A 20,194-nucleotide genomic window follows, 5' to 3' on the forward strand; every position below is an offset into this window, starting at 1 on the left:
CTTTTGAAATAAAGTTGTGGAGTTCTTCATGTCCTCATGACTTGGTAAATTAATATCTTCTTGCTTGAAAGAAATCACATCATGAATGCAGCAGTCTGCTGGTACTACAGTAATATGTTAGTATACTTATTTTACTCATGTTTCTGTAGTGGGATCCGAACCCAGACTACCCAGATTCACATAACCAGTGTTCTTATAGAACTGAACTTGCATTATGGATTCATTTATGCATGGCAGGAGAGCGGAATGAAGAAGTGTTAAAATTAATAGCCACAAAATGTAGAGTGACGTAAATTGGCATATAAATCACTGTGATCTTCTGATGCTGTACTGACAATGGAGTTATAAAATAGGAACTAAAATCACTCTATTAATCATTTATTTCATTTTCAGTACATATTCATTATTCATACGGCTGCTCAGAATAATGATGGCTTGATGATGTACAGTATGTTGCTAAATGAAGAAATACTTATTTCTACATTAGCAAGTCTATTGTGAAGCTCTGATTATCTCCCGATCGTACACTTGTGTAATTGAATAAACTAAAATGCTGTTATAAGTCAGTTCTTTATTTTATGAAGTGCATGTTTCTGATTTTTATTGGAAATAATAAGCGGTTAGATTTCTATACCATTGAAATCTTGAATATTTGAACTTACTTATTTTTTGTTTCCTAGAACCAGATCAGGTGCCCTTAATTGAGGAATTGGAACATATATTGGTGAGAGCATGGCAGGAGTCTAATCTTACTGAAACCAAACATTACCAGCAAGCAATTTCTCAGATAGGAACATATGTGTCATCGCAGGCTATGGCTGTCACCCCAAAGCAGCTCACCTGGCTGGCTAAATTAGCGGCCAGTTCCTGTAAGAATGTCGTCAAGATTATTGACTGGACAATTTCATTGGCAGAAGGCCTTGCAGAAACATTTAAACTTCTTGGTGAGGGTAAATTACAAGGAAAGAATTTTGTGGTAATCATTTGCACCAGTAAGAACCAAAGCACTGAGTCATGTGTTGTGGTTACAGGTCAGTATTTGATATTTTTGAAACTTGAACAGTAAAATCTCAGGTTGAATTTGTCTTGCATTACTATATCAACATGTATCCAGTTTCCAAATCCATGTCTACCTTAAGTGAATCTCCATTTATGAGTATCCATCAGCATTTTTCTTACTCCACCCCACCACAGGACTGCCATAGTCTCTTATCAAAATCACAAATGGCATCCTATATGACAATGTAAAGGTAAATGATTGTCTGTCACTCTCATTCTTAACAACCTTTTTTTTAGCATTTCATATGCTTGAACACATCACCCTCATCCATCGCCTCCTCTCTTTTACAGAGGTGGGTGGTTTACCTTTAACTAGGTTCACACTTTTTTCTCTCCTTTCAGCCAGTTTTAACATTTTGTGGTTCCCACTTCTGAATGATTACTTCCCAAGTTTCATTCCTGTGCTGATTTCTCTGTCTGCTTCTTCATCGTTTCTTTTTGGTATTGCATCTTTTGTACACTGAGGTACTTTTCACTGTACTAAACATGATAAGTAATTGCACTTTTTAATATAATGCTGGTTGAATATTATAGATTTCCAGAAGTGTCTCCAATGTGTCTGTGTTGGCATTCTCAGAGAGCATATTTCCAGCACCCACAGTGTTTTGCTTATGGACAGAAATAATTACATCATTCACTTTTCTCAATTAAGGTGAAATCTCATTAACAGTTCCACAGTTAGTTACTGTGCTTTACTCAGATTTTTTCATGCTCTAAGAGGTGACCACTCCAACTAGAATACGTCAGAGTATTTGACTATGTCTAATTGCTTAGCTGACAATAAAAGAATTTGCAGTTACATCACGTATTTCATGCTCTTTGGGATATCTCACAGTTCATCTATGGGACATTTTTTGAAATATTTTCTCTTTTGTAATGCAAGAATCAAGACAACCCAATTTTCACACAGCAAGCTACCATAAATAGCAATAAGCTAAAAGTATGGATGATATGTGATTTGGTGGGAAGCTAGTAAGAATTCATCTTCATGTGATTTGGTGTTTTCAATCTTTTTTTGATTCAAGGTCACAGGAGAGAGATGTCATCAAAGTTGATGAAGAAATCTCATTGGAGTAGACACTACAGGGAATAGAAACACCATTTTCTAATTAGCAATTTCATGGGATGTACTCCAACCAACAACACAATTTATAAATGCAGTTAAATGAATAATGATTTCATTCAATGGATCTTTTGTTCTCTTGACTTTTCTATTCATTTCTACATCTTAGTTGCCACTGTGGTAAAATAAAATAGCAGTGGAATAGAAATTGGAATGTATTGCCAATACCAGAAAATTGATAACACAATTGGCATCTGTTATTTGTTACTCAGCTTCATTAAAACTATGTTGTAGTGCAGTAAGTAGAGACTCTTAGAAAATTATGTGTCCCCTTTGGAAATCTGAGAAATATTCATCCTATCACTTTAATCCCATTGACAAAAGAGAGAAACTTCTTTAAAAAAGATTTTACTTGAATTATTTTTAAAGACAGCGAGCTGGTGGCACTTTTAGTGCCACAATGTATAGGACTACTCCTGTTTTTCCCGTGGCTCTGTTCTATGCAAACTCTATTCTCCATGCTCTCCCACTGCCCTTCATTAACAGTTCAGAGAAATTAGTGCAAGGTGGCTGGAGCAGTTTGTGATTTAAGTGTTTTTTTAAAACCAGGAATCTCAGTTCAATAAAAGGCCCCCTATACAACCGGGATTCAAGCTAACCAATCTGTTTAACTGGACTTTGGAAGAAATCCTTATGCATAGAATGCAAGCACGTATTCCTGTATACTTCTGATGTAACTCTGCAGTCAGAATAGGTTACTAATGTGTGGTTGTTGTGCATCATAGCTATATTGAGTCAGTGAGTGAAAAGCAAAACATTGCAGGTGCTGGAAGTCCGAAACAGAAATATCAAATGCTGGGGTTAGTCAGCAGATCAGGGATCATCTGTGGAAGGAGAAGCAAAATTCTTGGTTCAAATCAATTATCTTTCATTTGAGCTAAAAGCTTAGGAATCATGTTTTAATTTGTAGTGGAACAGGAGGGTTGGAGTGAATGATGGGAATGTGGGAGCATGGAGAGACTGAGTGGGGTGTTTGTGTTGCCTAAGAGAAGGTGGTGAAGGCATGTTTATCTCTAATGATATGTCTCTACTTCATTCTAAAAGGTTCCCAACTGTTCCTTTTTACATACCTCTTATTTTTCTAGGGAAATGTCAGGCTATATTTTTGACTGGAAGAATGCTTGGTCCAAAAGAGCATCTGAAAGAAATTAACTATGAGCTTGTCACTGGGAAAATTGGGACACTAGGAGATTTCTTTAGCAGCCTTTGTCCAGGTAAATTATTGTTGTCACCGGCTTCCCCCCCACCCCCCCCCCACCCCATTCCTTATTATCTGGTTGCTAGGGAATTGGTTTACATATTTGTGATGTGGGTGTTTATCAGGGTAGGGGTGGTAAAACAGCCTTCATTTTCTGGCCCCACTCCTCTGTGAACTTACTTGACCTGAAATAGCACCTAACAACATCTTGTGTATGAAGGAAGATGTGTTTCATTGTCCACATATTCAAGGCTGTGATATTCAGTAATTATATATTAAAATATGTCTTTCTGCCTTGGATCGGATTCTCAGACTGGTGTGTTGTCCAAAATAGTAATGAGCCTACTGAAAACTAGAATCAAAATTAGAATTGTAGGAAATCTTCATTATCTCCAGAACCCTCAATATCATTTTGCTGCTGGTTGGATAAAAGAAAGGCCATTTCTCTTCAGGCTGTTATAAGGCACATGTTTAAGTAGATCATTATAGTTGTCCAGGAGCTACAAATAGTACTCGGAACATGTATTGTAAAGTATCCTTGAAAGTGAACCTGCAGATTGTAGAATCTGTTCAGGTAAGTTATCCACACCGGTTCAGGAGCGTGATAATTGTAAGGTAATAATTGTTCCTAAACTTGATGGTGCGAGACCTAAGGCTTTTCTACCTCTGCCTGATGGTAGTAGTGAAAGGAGGGCATGGCTCAGATGGTGTGCTCTTTTGTGAAGGATGCTGCTTTTGTATGACAGTGCTCCAAGTAAATGTATTCAGTGCTGAGAAGGGTTTTGCTTGTGATAGAATAGGTTGCTTACTATAGCCTTCAATGTTCCTGTGCTTTGGTGTTTCCATACCAGGCCATGGTGCAACCAGTTAGGATACTCTCCGCTGTGCATCTATTGAAGTTGAAATATTTGATAACATGCCAAATCTGTGCAAACCTCTAAGAAAGTAGAGGTGCACTCGTTCTTTCTTTGTGATGAAATTTATGAGTTGGTCTCAAGACTGGTCCTCCAATATGATAACACCAGAAAATCTAAGATACTGACCCTCTGCACCTCCGGACCCCAAATGAGAACTGACTCATGGAACTCCAGCTTCTTCCTCCTGTCGTCAAATATTAGCTCTTTTTGGTTTTTGCTGATGTTGACTGAGAAGTTGTTGTGGCACCACTCAACCATATTTTCAGTTTCCTTCCTATATGTTGTTTTGTCAGCTCTTTTGATTCGGCCAACAACAGTGATGTTGTCAGCAAACTTAAATACAGAATTGGAGCTGTACTTTTCCACTATAATAGGTTTCAAGTGAGTAAAGCAGGGGCTTAACACAGGGACATGTGGTGCGTCTATGCTGATGGTGAGTGTGGAGGAGATGTTGTTGCTGATCTTTACTAAATGGGGTCTGCCTGTGAGCAATTTGAGGATTCAGTAGCACAGGAAGCTACCAAGGTGCAGGTCTTGGAACGTATTGAAGAATTTTAAGGAGATGGTAGTGTTGAATGCTGGGCTGTAGTTAATGAAGAACTTCCTGATGTCATTGTCTAGGAGTTTTGGAGTTGAGTGAAGAGCCAAGGAAATAGTTTCTGTTGTTGTCCTGTGGTGGTGGTAGGTAAACTAATGTTGACCCAGGCTGCTCCTCAGGTAGGAGTTGATATGCTTCATGACCAACTGCTTGAAGTATTTCATCATGGTGTCACAGGATAGTCATTGAAGCAGGTTGCCATATTTTTGGGCACAGGTATGATTGATGTTTGCTTGAAGCAGGGGGCTACTTTAGACTGCTGAAGTGAGAGGTTGTAGAAGTTTAGTGCTTGAACAATTACTTGTGGCGAGTGAGGGCTAGATTTATAAAGTGAGTGGGGTCTTTCTGTGAAGCTTAAGATCACTCGGGTTATTAGGCACTCGGGCAAATAAAAAGAAGTTAGGTTTGAGAGGAGCGGGCAGGATTGGAGTGGGCAGCTGAGGCTTTGGCCCAAGAAGCTTTGCCTACAAGAGGCGAGATTAAGGTAAGTTTCTGGTATGTTTCTTTCTTTCTTTCTTTATCATTGCACAGTTTGAGCAGAGGGAATGACAATCAGGACAGTGGAATTCTCCTCTTGTGGGGCGTGGGAAGACAGGGAGACCTCCATTACCCCTGACAATTACTCCTGCAAGGAGTGCTTGCAGCGGCAGCTTCCCACATCAGGGAAATGATACTGGAGTTGGATGAACTCTTCATACGGGAGTCTAAGAATCTTTGAAAGGAGATACAGGGAGGTAGTTACACCTAAGATTCATGACACAGGTAACTGAGTCTCCGTTGCTGACTACACTTGTGGCTGTTCCCTCCAATAAAAATATAAATTTTTTGTGTACTATTGGGGATCACAGCCCAGCAGGGGAAAGCAACAGAGTTCATCTCTGGCACAGAGTCAGTTGGTCTCTGTGACTCAGAAGGGAAGTGGGGGAGAAGATGTGAGCAGTAGTGATTGGTTAGGGGAAGGGACAGGAAGTTCTGTGGTTGATAACGTGATTCCTAGATGAGACATCTCAGATCGAGCCCTTGGCATTCTTGAGGAGGATGAGCAGTCAGAGGCTGTGGTCCAGTGACATAGGCAGGAAGGAGTTTTAGGAGTTAGATGCTAAGTTAGAGTACAGGACCTCCAGGATTGTGATCTCAGGGCCATTGCTGTTTGTCATCTGTATCAGCAATGTGGGTGATAATGTGATAAACTAGATCAGCATATTTGCGGATGATACCAAGGTTGGGTTGTAGTGGATAATGAGGAAGACAATGAAAGCTTGCAGCAGGATCTGGACCAGCTGGAAAAATGGGAATGGAAAATGACAGATGGAATTTAATGCCGATTGGTGTGAAGCGTTTCACTTTAGGAGCATCATCTAGGGTAGCACATACATAGTTAATGGTAGGACACTAAGTAGAGTGTGATAGACGGAGGGATCTGGCAATGCAGATCCATAATTCCTTGGTGTCAAAGTAGATAGGATCCTAAAGAGAGCTTTTGGCACATTGGCCTTCATAAATTAAAATATTGAGTATAGGAGTTGTGATGTTATGTTGAAATAGTCATGGGTTAAGAGTGAAAGGTGAAATATTTAAGGGAAATATAAGGTAGAATGTCTTCACTCAGAGAGTGGTGCGAATGTGGAAATGGTAGATGCAGATTCAATTTGGACATTTAAGAGATGTTCGTATAGGTAAATGGATGGGAGGGCTGTGATTGAGGTGCGGGTTAATGAGTCCAGGTCGAATAACAGTCCGGCACAGATTAGATGGACTGAGAGGGCTGTTTCTGTGTGGTATTTCTCTATGACTCTAATCTGTCAGGTCTTCCATCTGGACAGCCGATTTCCTGGTCCACCTTCAGGATAATGCCATAAAACTTCAGAGGATTATGACTGATGTTTCAATTAAACTGTGATCAAGAGAAGAGTTTCTCTTGTCATCAACAATAGTGGTACATTTCAAATTCTTATCTGTGGTTACCAACAGTAATTTTAGTTATGAAAAGCTGGACATTTCCCGCCCCCCCCCCCCCCCCGCCCAAGAAATGTTTTTTTCTATGAAAAGATCAAGCCAGCAGATAGAACTGATGAGAACTGAACAAAGCAAGAGAATCAGCACTGGAAAGTCTCCTTGGTGTCTCTGGTCAGTGTACAGGAAAAAAAGCAGAAAGCTTTCTGAGAGGGAGTTCTGATCTGTGCTTACTTGATTAAATTTGGGTAAATTAATTCCATTTTGTGTTCAAAGGCCTTGAGAGCAAACTCTGATAACTTCAAAATATATTTTAGATGCATGAAGAATGAAAATAAACGTTATGAATATCAATGTATTCTACAACTGAAAATTTAAATGGCAAGACTATACTTTGTTTATTTGCCACATGTAACATGAGTTTAACGTTTTTGCTTCTGTTGGTACTTTAACCAGATGGCGATCTCGACACACTCTTGGAAAAGTGCACTCTGATAGAGAATAGTCAAGGTTCTGGTTTCAATGCTTCATTGAAATTTGATGCCTCAGTTGAAGGATCAACAGTTTGTTCAGGTGAGCATCCAATATTCCCATTCAATGAGGGGGCTGCCCCAAGGCTTTATAAGGCATATTGACGGAATATTCCCCAGGCTGCTCCATGAGGTGGGGGAAGAGATTGCTGAGCCTCTGGCTAGGATCTTTATGTCATCATTGTCCATGGGAATTGTACCAGAGGTTTGTAGGGAGGTGAATGTTGCCCCCTTGTTCAAAAAAGGTAGTAGGGATAGTCCAGGTAATTATAGACCAGTGAGCCTTACGTCCGTGGTGGGAAAGCTGTTGGAAAAGATTCTTAGAGATAGAATCTGTGGGCATTTAGAGAATCATGGTCTGATCAGGGACAGTCAGCATGGCTTTGTGAAGGGCAGATCGTGTCTAACAAGCCTAATAGAGTTCTTTGAGGAGGTGACCAGGCATGTAGATGAGGGTTGTGCAGTGGATGTGATCTACATGGATTTTAGTAAGGCATTTGACAAGGTACCACACAGTAGGCTTATTCAGAAAGTCAGAAGGCATGGGATCCAGGGAAGTTTGTCTGGGTTGATTCAAAATTGGCTTGCCTGCAGAAGGCAGAGGGTAGTGGTGGAGGGAATACATTTGGATTGGAGGGTTGTGACTAGTGGTATCCTGCAACGATTGGTTCTGGGACCCCTACTTTTCCTGATTTTTATTAACGACCTGGATGTGGGGGTAGAAGGGTGGGTTGGCAAGTTTGCAGATGACACAAAGTTTGGTGGTATTGTGGATAGTATTTCTTAAATAAGGGGCTCAAAACTGCTCACAATACTCCAAATACAGTCTGACCAATGCCTTAGAACATAGAACAATACAGCACGTTACAGGCCCTTCGGCCCACAATGTTGTGCCGACCCTCAAACCCTGCCTCCCATATAACCCCCCACATTAAATTCCTCCATATACCTGTCTAGTAGTCTCTTAAATTTCACTAGTGTATCTGCCTCCACCACTGACTCAGGCAGTGCATTACACGCACCAACCACTCTCTGAGTGAAAAACCTTCCTCTAATATCCCCGTTGAACTTCCCTCCCCTTACCTTAAAGCTATGTCCTCTTGTACTGAGCAGTGGTGCCCTGGGGAAGAGGCACTGGCTGTCCACTCTTGTCTATTCCTCTTAATATCTTGTACACCTCTATCATGTCTCCTCTCATCCTCCTTCTCTCCAAAGAGTAAAGCCCCAGCTCCCTTAATCTTTGATCAATAATCCATACTTTCTAAACCAGGCAGTATCCTGGTAAATCTCTGTACCCTTTCCAATGCTTCCACATCCTTCCTATAGTGAGGCGACCAGAACTGGACACAATACTCCAAGAGTGGCCTAACTAGAGTTTTAGAGAGCTGCATCATTACATCACGTCTCTTAAATGCTATCCCTCGACTTATGAAAGCTAACACCCCATAAGCTTTCTTAACTACCCTATCTATCTGTGAGGCAACTTTCAGGGATCTGTGGACATGTACCCCCAGGTCCCTCTGCTCCTCCACACTACCAAGTATCCTGCCATTTATTTTGTACTCTGCCTTGGAGTTTGTCCTTCCAAAGTGTACCACCTCACACTTCTCCGGGTTGAACTCCATCTGCCACTTCTCAGCCCACTTCTGCATCCTATCAATGTCTCTCTGCAATCTTCGACAATCCCCTACACTATCTACAACACCACTGACCTTTGTGTCGTCTGCAGACTTGCCAACCCACCCTTCTATCCCCACATCCAGGTCGTTAATAAAAATCACAAAAAATAGAGATCCCGGAACAGATCCTTGTGGGACACCACTAGTTACAACCCTCCAATCTGAATGTACTCCCTCCACCACGACCCTCTGCCTTCTACAGGCAAGCTAATTCTGAATCTACCTGGCCAAACTTTCCTGGATCCCATGCCTTCTGACTTTCTGAATAAGCCTACCGTGTGGAACCTTGTCAAATGCCTTACTAAAATCCATGTAGATCACATCCACTGCACTACCCTCATCTATATGCCTGGTCACCTCCTCAAAGAACTCCATCAGGCTTGCTAGACACGATCTGCCCTTCACAAAGCCATGCTGACTGTCCCTGATCAGACCATGATTCTCTGAATGCCCACAGATTCTATCTCTAAGAATCTTTTCCAACAGCTTTCCCACCACAGATGTAAGGCTCACTGGTCTATAATTACCTGGACTATCCCTGCTACCTTTTTTGAACAAGGGGACAACATTCGCCTCCCTCCAATCCTCCAGTACCATTCCCGTGGACAACGATGACATAAAGATCCTAGCCAGAGGCTCAGCAATCTCTTCCCTCACCTTGTGGAGCAGCCTGGGGAATATTCCGTCAGGCCCCAGGGTCTTATCCGTCCTAATGTATTTTAACAACTCCAACACCTCCTCTCCCTTAATATCAACATGTTCCAGAACATCAACCTTACTCATATTGTCCTCACCGTCATCAAGTTCCCTCTCATTGGTGAATACCAAAGAGAAGTATTCATTGAGGACCTCACTCACTTCCACAGCCTCCAGGCACATCTTCCCACCTTTATCTCTAATCGGCCCTACCTTCACTCCTGTCATCCTTTTGTTCTTCACATAATTGAAGAATGCCTTGGGTTTTCCTTTACCCTACTCGCCAAGGCCTTGTTATGCCCCCTTCTTGCTCTTCTCAGCCCCTTCTTAAGCTGCTTTCTTGCTACCCTATATTCCTCAATAAACCCATCTGATCCTTGCTTCCTAAACCTCATGTATGCTGCCTTCTTCCACCTGACTAGATTTTCCACTTCACTTGTCACCCATGGTTCCTTCACCCTACCATTCTTTATCTTCCTCACCGGGACAAATTTATCCCCAACATCCTGCAAGAGATCCTTAAACATCAACCACATGTCCATAGTACATTTCCCTGCAAAAGCATCATCCCAATTCACACCCACAAGTTCTAGCCTCATAGCCTCATAATTTGCCCTTCCCCAATTAAAAATTTTCCTGTCTTCTCTGATTCTATCCTTTTCCATGATAATGCTAAAGGCCAGGGAGCGGTGATCACTGTCCCCCAGATGCTCACCCACTGACAGATCTGTGACCTGACCTGGTTCGTAACCTAATACTAGATCTAGTATGGCATTCCCCCTAGTCGGCCTGTCAACATACTGTGACAGGAATCCATCCTGGACACACTTAACAAACTCTGCCCCATCTAAACCCTTGGAACTAATCAAGTGCTAATCAACATTAAGGAAGTTAAAGTGACCCATGATAACAACCCTGTTATGTTTGCACCTTTCCAAGATCTGCCTCTCAAAGAAAATACAAAGAAAATAAGATAGAGATCGAAAGACTGGAATTAGAGAATTTGAGAGAAGTGGGTTTGCAGTTAGATGAGAGTTGTGGTCATAAGTTTTATTATGTAAATGACAATGAAGGAATATTCAGAAAACAGTTGGAATCTGTTAAACAATTTTAAAAATATTGGTAGTATTTTTTTCATGTAGCATGGTTTCACCTTATACTAGTTAGTATGATATGGGGGAATAAGATCTATTCTATGTGATTATAGTTTTTGTTGTCAATGTAGTCTGTCATATTCAGTGACCCAGTAAATTCAATAAATTGAACTTTTAAAAGCAGTGATTAATATTTTCTATTTTAATTTTTATCTCCACTAGCCACAATTTCAAACAAAGAAACATGTCATATTCATCCCATACAACTTGCTGCAGCTCGAAAGCTGTTATCTCATGTCTGCGCGATTGCTGATTCCAGCACACAAAATCTGGATCTGGGCTCCTTTGAGAAGGTGGACTTCCTTATTTTGGTGCCTCCATCAGAAGTGGCTTACCAGCAGACAGTGCAGCGTGTCAGGCAGTCAGGTAATGTTACAGTTTCATTCTTAAATTTATGTTTCAGCTTTAAGTTTCACCTTTCTCACTTTTGGGCTCACTGGCAGGGTCAGCATTCATTGCCCATCCATATTTGGATTGAGAAGCAGGCGACGAGTCACCTCCTAACACACTGCACTCACTCAAGTGAAGGTACCTCTCTAAGACCCTGCAATGTCACCAGAGTTCTGATACTTTTCATCGGGATAGTGTTAGATCTGTAGGTGGTGATGCTCCCACATACATTCTGTGGCTGATCCTTTTTGTAGAGGTGGTGAGTTTGGGAAGAATTGTCAAGAATATCACAAGTGAGTAACTGTGGTGTATTTTGTAGATGGTCAAATGGCAGCTACAGTTCTCTATCGTGGAGAGAGTGAATGTTTTGGTGGTGGATGAGGTTCAGCCGATTGGGCTTCTGTCTAAGTGGAAAAGTTTTGAAAAATGAGGATGCAAGTCTCTTGCTGCAGAATACTTGCCCTCTGACTTGCTCTTGAAGGCACAGTAACTTTGGGTTATTTTTGGAAAAAGGTTTTTTCATGATTAATTTCAGGATATTGACACAACTGCTTAGAATTTGAATGTTAAAGGCTACTCACATCTGCTTAAGCTTGAGTGTTTGTAGACTATACAGCTTTAGGCCTGCAATACTTCGTTACTGGGTCACAATGTGGAACACTGAACACAGTGCTTTCAGAGTCATCTAATTTATTGATCACACAGGAGATTGAAGTGCTCGCTGAACAACAAAATTGTCTTCTCCTTCTTTCTCTCCTAGGATTGTTCAATAAAGCATTTCTGTGAGCAAGGGATTTTGCTGAAGCCTTGAATTGAAAAACAAACTGTTTTAGGTACATTAGTTATTGAAGACTTTGCAAACTGTAATGAGTCCAGGAAACATGAAATTGTAGCCTATCACATCCACCACTCCCGCAACTAATGTAGGTTGAGCCACTAAAGTCCCTTTTCAAGTACACTGCAACAGAACTTGTGTGCCAGCTCACCCTCCATTGTTCAGGTAGCTGAGTTGTCCTTTCCTCTAGCTCTGGGTACAGAGCATTTATTTGATAAATTCAATAAATAACAATTCAATAAGCCTGAGCAAGCCTCTAGGCTAATCTCCACAGCGTGAAGGCTGTCTTTATCTGAGTCAGTGTGACGTATGTGTCAGATCAAGTAAAGGTCGTTTCATTTTGTTCTCTTGCTGCTTGATCATTGTATTCCTGGTTGGACATCTGGCTTTCTAAAAGGGGTAAAATGCAAGGCATGGTTATAAGTGAAAGAACTAGTTGAAACACTATAAAGTACAGAGCTATGTTGAAGCACTGATATATAGATGTCTTGTTATCATCCTATAGTTGGACAGTTCCCATATAGTTATGATTTCCCAAAACGGCGCTGGTGAGATACAGTGATGCTTTCTGGGTAGCTACTACCATTTCTAACTGTTGTACCAAATATACTTTCTCTGGACTACAATCACTAATCATGGTGCGCTGGAATCGATACTTGTTTGGGGCCTGGCCCTCTGGTCGGTGCTGCCATCCAGTGCTCGCTTAGTGGAAGAACAAGATGGACCAGGACTGGTACTTGAGATACAGGTTTCCCCTGCTATCCAAACAAAGGTAGAGTGTTCCTTTGAAACCGTTTGTAAGCCGAAATGTTGTAAAGCGAAGAAGCAATTACCATTAATTTATATGGGAAAAATTTGTGACCCAAAAAATAACCTACCAAATCAAACCAAATAACACATAAAACCTAAAATAACACTTGTATGTACGGTGTAGTTTCAGTTATCAAAATCGGGAAGACAGCGAGCCAAAATTGATGTGGAGAAAAAAAATCGACACGTACACGCATACATACGTACATGCGTACACACGTACATGCATACGCACATACACACATGTGCAAACAACCGCCCGCACAAGGCTTCACGGTCATTGTAGTCTTTCTTAGCGTAAGCACACTTAAAAGCAGGTGTCTTTTTTTCGTAAAAGCGATAATCGTCTTTGGTTAGTGAAAACAGGTACTAATGTAGGTCTTTCCTAACAGCGAGCTGTCGTAAAGCGAACATTCAAAAACAGGAGCCACCTGTATACTAGTTTTTTCTTTGTGACTGTGTGTTTCTCAGAAGTCATAACCATAAGTGCCGTTGGTAATGTGTGTTGCACCTTGTCCTGGAGGAATGCTGTTTCGTTTTATAACCACTGTCTTGAGGGTCCATGTGCTTGATGTGCTATGTTGGGTTTCGTTTGTGCGGGAGGAGGGATTTGGGGGTCAAAGTACCCGATCCACTTTGCTCATTTTTGTGCAGGTGGTGGGATTTGGGGCGGTCGATATGCCTGATCTGTTTTGCTCAGTTTCTGTGCAGGAGGAGGGATTTGGGGCGGTCGATATGCCTGTTCTGTTTTTTTTTGTGGGGAGGCAGGATTTGGGGGTTTATGATCATGCTGCCTTCCTTTTTCTTCTTCTTGGCTTCATAGCTACCCGCAGAATTGAGGAATTTCAGACTTGTATACTTTGATAATAAAATGAACTTTTGAACAAAGCAGCAGAATTAGGCCATTCGTCCCATTGCGTCTTCTCTGCCATTTGATCATGGTTGATCCATTTCCCTCTCAATCCCATTCATTACCTTCTCCCGGTAACCTTTCACACCCTGACTTATCAAGAATCTATCAACCTCCGTCTTAAAAATACCCAATGACTTGGCCTCCACAGCCACCTGTGATAATGAATTCTACAGATTCATCACCCTCTGGCTAAAGAAGTTCTAAATGGACGTCAGTCTATTCTGGATGTAGACTCCCCCACTATTGAAACATCCTCAATACATCCATTCTATCCATTCATGTTGGTTGAATGAGAATTAAACTTGAATTTGAACTTGAATCTGCAGCCTGTGATGTCCCTTTGGGAGTTGTGCTTTTGAATAGTCTGTACAACCTGACATTTTGTGGTATCCTGAAGGAGTCAGCGAGCTGGACTCTCGAGAATGCAGTTACGGCTGCAGCAGCCATTGTTGGAACAGAACACAGGCTGGATTAAAACCGGGTCTGGTCGAAACTTCGATTAGGTTTGAAGCTTCAGGCCAGATTGAAGTGGGAGGGCCTGGGCTCAGGAGTGAAAAATAAACTGACGTTTAGCCCTTTTAAGTGTCGCGCCAGATCAAAGTAATTAAGGCATCGAGGCTAAGGGCAAGGGAATAACCGATGCTCAGCTCACTATTCCGTGATGCTCCGTAGCCATGTAACCACTTTTGGGGATTTTCTGGTTCATAGTGCGTGTTATTTATTTACTTTTTTATTGTTTGCACGATTTGTACTTTTCTCACACATTAGATGTTTCATGATCTTTGTGTGAGGTTTTACATGAATTCTATTGTGTTCCTCTGTTTTGTGGCTGCCTGCAAGAAGATGAATTTCAAGCCTGTATGTGCTATATGCTTTGATTGCAAAAGTACTTCGATCTTTGAATATTCTGGATACACATTAATAGCTTAGGTCATTCCAGTTTGTCTAAATAGTGCCCTTGTGTCCTTCCAGCAAGCTGCAGTTCAGGCAGCCCACAGTGATGTCCAAAGACAGTTAACAGCATGTGCAGCTGTGTTCAGTGAAGTGCATTTGGCACAGATTGTGCTTATTAAAGAAGAATATCTTTAACCTCCAAAAAATTAATGTTTTAATGTAGGTCTTTCCTCCCAGTTAGGAATTGCATTTGATAATTATTTTTTTATGTAAGCTATGTTTGGCATTTAAAGCAGGTCAACAGATTCTAATCATGGACAATTATTCTGAGAGGACTACTTAAAGCAAATCTGCGCCAGAAGTATTGCTTTTGCATTCACTGATATTTCATCTTGTTTATTGTTGTTTTGCAGGGATCTTGGGGGAACTTGGATTGGAGGCCGAATCTGTAGCAGATCAGTGTGCAGAACATTATGTTATGAAGCTTACTGCAGAAGCTCAGAGCAAGTTTGAAGCTTTTCAGCAAAGAGTGTTAAACAGCCCTTACACACTATTCATACTGATCCATGACCATGCACATTGGGATTTGACAAGGTGAATGTCTGACATATATTTCACTCTTTGGAGTTCTATGAAAAAGATCCTGATTTTTTTTCTGTCTGTGGGATGATTGTGACTCCACTATATCCACAATTTGAATTGCATTCCACTCACATGCTTTTATTTATTATAACTTAGTTTGTGAGCTTGCATCGTATTCCTTCTGTCTTGTTCAGTTTGTGGGGTTGTTCTTGAATGTGCCTTATTCTGCGGCTGTTGAATGGTGTCTGACATTAATATGTACTGGTTGTCACCTTCCCCACCACCGCTAAACCCTTCATCCAGTTCCAGCCACTGGGCTCCTGTACTCTCACTTAGCTGGAGTCCTGAAACAACACTGTAATGTGCTTAATATTGGATTAGTTGTGAAACTCTTACTGTGTTTTCATTCCTCTTGATTTTGCATTTTATATACAGTGAACTGCTTAATGTCTCTCATGTTAAGAGTGTTCAAGACATTTTTGTATATAATCACGTGTGTATAATCATGGTAGTTAAAAATATCTTATAACATTTATGGGATGAAAAAATACTTAGTGATGAAAGCATGACGTGTTCTTGGAAATACAGTCAATTTAAAGTCTCAATCTGTATGATATATCACTGTAAATAATGGTTGTAGTCAGAAAACTTTGTCATGTTCTTTCTTTGTATTTCAGATTTATAGTACTGTAGATTCCGGATTTTAAGCCGCTACTTTTTTCCCACATTTTGAACACTGCGGCCTTTACTGCGGTGCGGCTAATGCATGTTTTTTTTTCATGCCGCCAAAAACATTTTGCCTCGTAACAGTAGACCAATAAAATTGATGAGTAGTTCACAGAGGTCCAATGAAATTGTACGATAAATCAAGCACACTTTCACAATTAAATTATTGTAAATCAGTCATTTGTACTCACCCTCATCAACATGGAAAACACTCGAAGAAAAGCATTGTGCTGCCTTTATGGCAGTTATTTAGTTTATAATATTTTCGCTTAGTAATTCATTTACTAAAAGTATCTATCTTTCTATCTATCTATTTGTTAGTATGTTTTCTGTACTACAGCCCGGAATGCTAGACGTCACATCCGGTTTTGCCGCGTCTTGTGGGAAATACCGGTTTGCGATAAACGGGAAGGTGGGGGGGGAGTGGGAGCGAAAACGCTGCTTTTAAGTTAAAGGCGATCAATAACTTTTCCTGGTAGGCTGCAGTATATATATTTTTACCAGTCGCTAGGAAATATTGGAATGTTGTTCATGCTGTTCAGTAAAAAAGTATACGCAACGTAATTTGTGTGTTACCGATACGTATGTATATTTAAAAGTAGCCGTATTACAGGCACGGTTCGAAAAAAAGCATTTGCAATATGTATTTGTTTGTTACCATATGGATTTAATTAAAAGTTAAAAAATCCTCACGTGTAATATCTTTCTGTGTAAATATCTCATATTACAACGTGGGACACCTGTGGCCTAAAATCCGGTGCGGCCTGTACAAGTACAAAATTGATTTTCTTTCTAAAATTAGAGCCAGCGGCTTTTAATCAGGTGCGCTCTGTAGTGCGAAATCTACGGTAAATAATGACACCAGCTAGGGGATTCCATGTGTATCAAAGGCAACATAATAAAATTTACAAACAAGAGAAAATCTGCAGATGCTGGAAATCTGAGCAACACACACACACACACACACACACACACACACACACACACACACACACACACACACACACACACACACACACACACACACACACACACACACACACACACACACACACACACACACACACACACACACACACACACACACACAAAATGCTGGAGGAACTCAGCAGGCCAGGCAGCATCTATGGAAAAAAGTACAGTTGATGTTTCAGGCCGAAACCCTTCGGCAGGACTAAATTACAAAATTTAGTTTTGTTACTTTTCAGGCTTGGGTTGCATACTAATATGCTTTAGCAGCGGTGGTCTGGACATCAGTAATGAAATTTGTCCCTAACACCTAAATAAGGATGTGAGATGTGTAGCGTGTTTTTCATTCAGATAATCTGATACAAATTTTTTCTTTCTTTCCTTTCTCAAACTATATTTTGGACTGTCTCGGTTAAATGGTTAAACGGTGCTCTGCTATTGATTCTGAGTTGGTGACATGTTTTTTCTTTTTAAAAACAGATTGTACCCCATGATTTTGTGTAGATTCTTAAACAATGTTTTCATAAGCAAAAATCTTGCAGTGCCATTGCTAATGCGTGTTTCTAGCAGATAGAGCTGTTTTAACAAATGTTAACACCATTAATATATGAAAAAAGCCTCTTGCCACGTCTGTTGGAAACATCAAACAGAGCATCACATGATATAACTGTGATATGGTTAAATGTGCCAGTGATTTAGAAAAGGTGATATTGATGCTTCGAGGGATATTTGCTAATACCTGCAGTAATGAGTGGAAGATTTCTGTAGAATATTTGAGCATATAGAATATGTACAGATTTCTTTATGTTTGAGAGATAAATGTTGGCCAGGTCAGTAATGCTCTCTTTTCAGAAATACCTTTTGCATCTTTTACATTCACCTGGGGGAAGGTCAGGCCTCAGTTTAACATGGTGGATAACAGCATTGGCAGATCAGCCTTATTCTTGTTCTGCCAAGTATTTGTAGTCACAGCTTTTTGTGAAATATCATGAGATGTATGAATATATCATACAATCTTTCTGGCTTTTGCATTTGAGAATGATGCCACCTAAAATGCTAATGAACAATCTTGCATCATTGCATGAAAATTGTATACTTACAATTTGGGGCTTAGTAGTCTGATCCACCATTTTAAAGTTGCTGCTGCTTGTCTGTTAAAAGCCCGTGTCAAACTACACATACTTTATTTTTACTTCAGTATTACTTTTTGAAGTAATACTGAAGTAATTACAGCTTTTTGAAGCTGTTTCTATATTGTTTGTTATAACACAGAATTTTGGAATTGTATGTTATTAAGCTGGCATAACAGTGGTTGGGTGCATTGAGACTATTGTAAATTGAGTAGAGAGTTGACTGATCTGGTGTTACGGTAATTTGTTTTACGCTTTCTTTTGAGCATTGGTGTTCAGAAATTAAGTAAAATCAACTCTGTTGTCCAAGTGTTGGGAAAGGGAAATTTAATTTTACTGCTTCTAGAAATCGATCAGCCAATCTCTAACTGATAGATTTAAGCTTGCTGATGACACCACAGTTGTAGGCTGAATCAAAGGTGGTGATGAACCAGTATACAGGAGGGAGGTTGAAAATCTGGCCGAGTGTGCCATAACAATAACCTCTTAAACAATGTCAAGGAGCTGATTATAGACTTCGGGAGAAGGAAACCAGAGGTCCATGAGCCAGTCCTCATTGCAGGAGCAGAGGTGGAGATAGTCAGCAATTTTAAACTCCTCGGTCTTATTATTTTGGGGGACCTGTCCTGGGCCCAGCACTAAGTGCAGTTACAAAGAGAGCACGGCCATGCCTCTACTTGCTTGTGAAGATTTGGCATGACATCTAAAACGTTGACAAACTTATATATATATGTAGTAGATGCGTAGTGGAGTGTGTATTGACTGGCTACATCACAGCCTAGTACGGAAACACCAATGACCTTGAATGGAAAATCCTACAAAAAGTAATGGATATGGCCAATCATTGAGCACATCTACATGAAACGTTGCAGGAAAACAGCATCCACTATCAGGCTCGCTCCACCTAGGACACGCTCTCTTCTCGCTGCCTCCATCGGGAAGAAGGTACAAGAGTCTCAGGACTCACACCACCAGGTTCAGGAATAGTTATAACTGCTCAACCATCAGGCTCTTGTGCAAAAGCGGATAACTTCACTCAACTTCAATAACCCCATCATTGAAATGTTCCCACTACCAAAAGATTCACTTTCAAGGACTCTTCATCTCATGTTCTTGATATTTATTACAATTATTTCTTCTTTTTGTATTTGCAGAGTTTTTTGTTTTTTGCACTCTGGTTGAACGCCGTAGGTGGGTGGTCTTTGATTGATGATTCTGCTATGGCTATTACTCTATAGATATATTGAGTGTGCCCACGAGAAACTGTATCTCAGAGCTGTATTCATTTTATTTATTTATTGTGATACAGCATGGAATAGGCCCTTCCAGTCCTTCAAGCTGCATCACCCTGCAATTCCCTCCCGATTTAATGCTAGCCTAAGCAAAGGACAATTTAAATTGCCTAATTAACCAACCAACCATTATGTATTCGGACCGTGGGAGGAAACCAGAGCTCCCGGAGGAATCCCATGTGGTCACAGAGAGAACGTACAAACTCCTTACAGACAGTGGCAGGAATTAACCCAGGTTGCTGGTATTGTAAAGCATTGTCCCAACCGCTGTGCTGCCATGCCATCCCATATGGTGATGTATATATACTTTGATAATAAATTTACCGTAGATTCCGGACTACAGAGCGCACCTGATTAAAAGCCGCTGGCTCTAATTTTAGAAAGAAAATCTATTTTGTACTTGTACAGGCCGCACCGGATTTTCGGCCGCAGGTGTCCCACGTTGTAATATGAGATATTTACACAGAAAGATATTACACGTGAGGATTTTTTAACTTTTAATTAAATCCATATGGTAACATAAACAAATACATATTGCAAATGCTTTTTTTCGAACCGTGCCTGTAATGCGGCTACTTTTAAATATACGTTGCGTATACTTTTTTACTGAACAACATTCCAATATCTCCTAACGACTGGTAAAAAATATATATACTGCAGCCTACCAGGAAAAGTTATTGATCGCCTTTAACTTAAAAGCAGCGTTCGCTCAGATCTAATGCCGCTCGCGTAATGCGCTCGCCCCC

The 20,194-nt window shown here is 40.6% G+C and overlaps 1 protein-coding gene across 5 annotated transcripts in view; it reads left to right on the forward strand.

Moving 5' to 3' along the window:
• Window positions 1-20,194, forward strand: part of greb1 (growth regulating estrogen receptor binding 1) — a 275,907-nt gene that overhangs the window by 175,849 nt on the left and 79,864 nt on the right. For all 5 annotated transcript variants that reach the window (XM_073056928.1, XM_073056930.1, XM_073056929.1 and 2 more), the window contains 5 exons: window positions 681-1,031; window positions 3,268-3,396; window positions 7,305-7,421; window positions 11,070-11,273; window positions 15,163-15,343. In XM_073056928.1, the coding sequence (XP_072913029.1) occupies window positions 681-1,031; window positions 3,268-3,396; window positions 7,305-7,421; window positions 11,070-11,273; window positions 15,163-15,343 (982 nt within the window). The remainder of the gene's footprint in view (window positions 1-680; window positions 1,032-3,267; window positions 3,397-7,304; window positions 7,422-11,069; window positions 11,274-15,162; window positions 15,344-20,194) is intronic.

The sequence above is a fragment of the Hemitrygon akajei genome, chromosome 9 (assembly GCF_048418815.1).
Source record: "Hemitrygon akajei chromosome 9, sHemAka1.3, whole genome shotgun sequence".
Lineage (NCBI taxonomy): Eukaryota > Metazoa > Chordata > Chondrichthyes > Myliobatiformes > Dasyatidae > Hemitrygon > Hemitrygon akajei.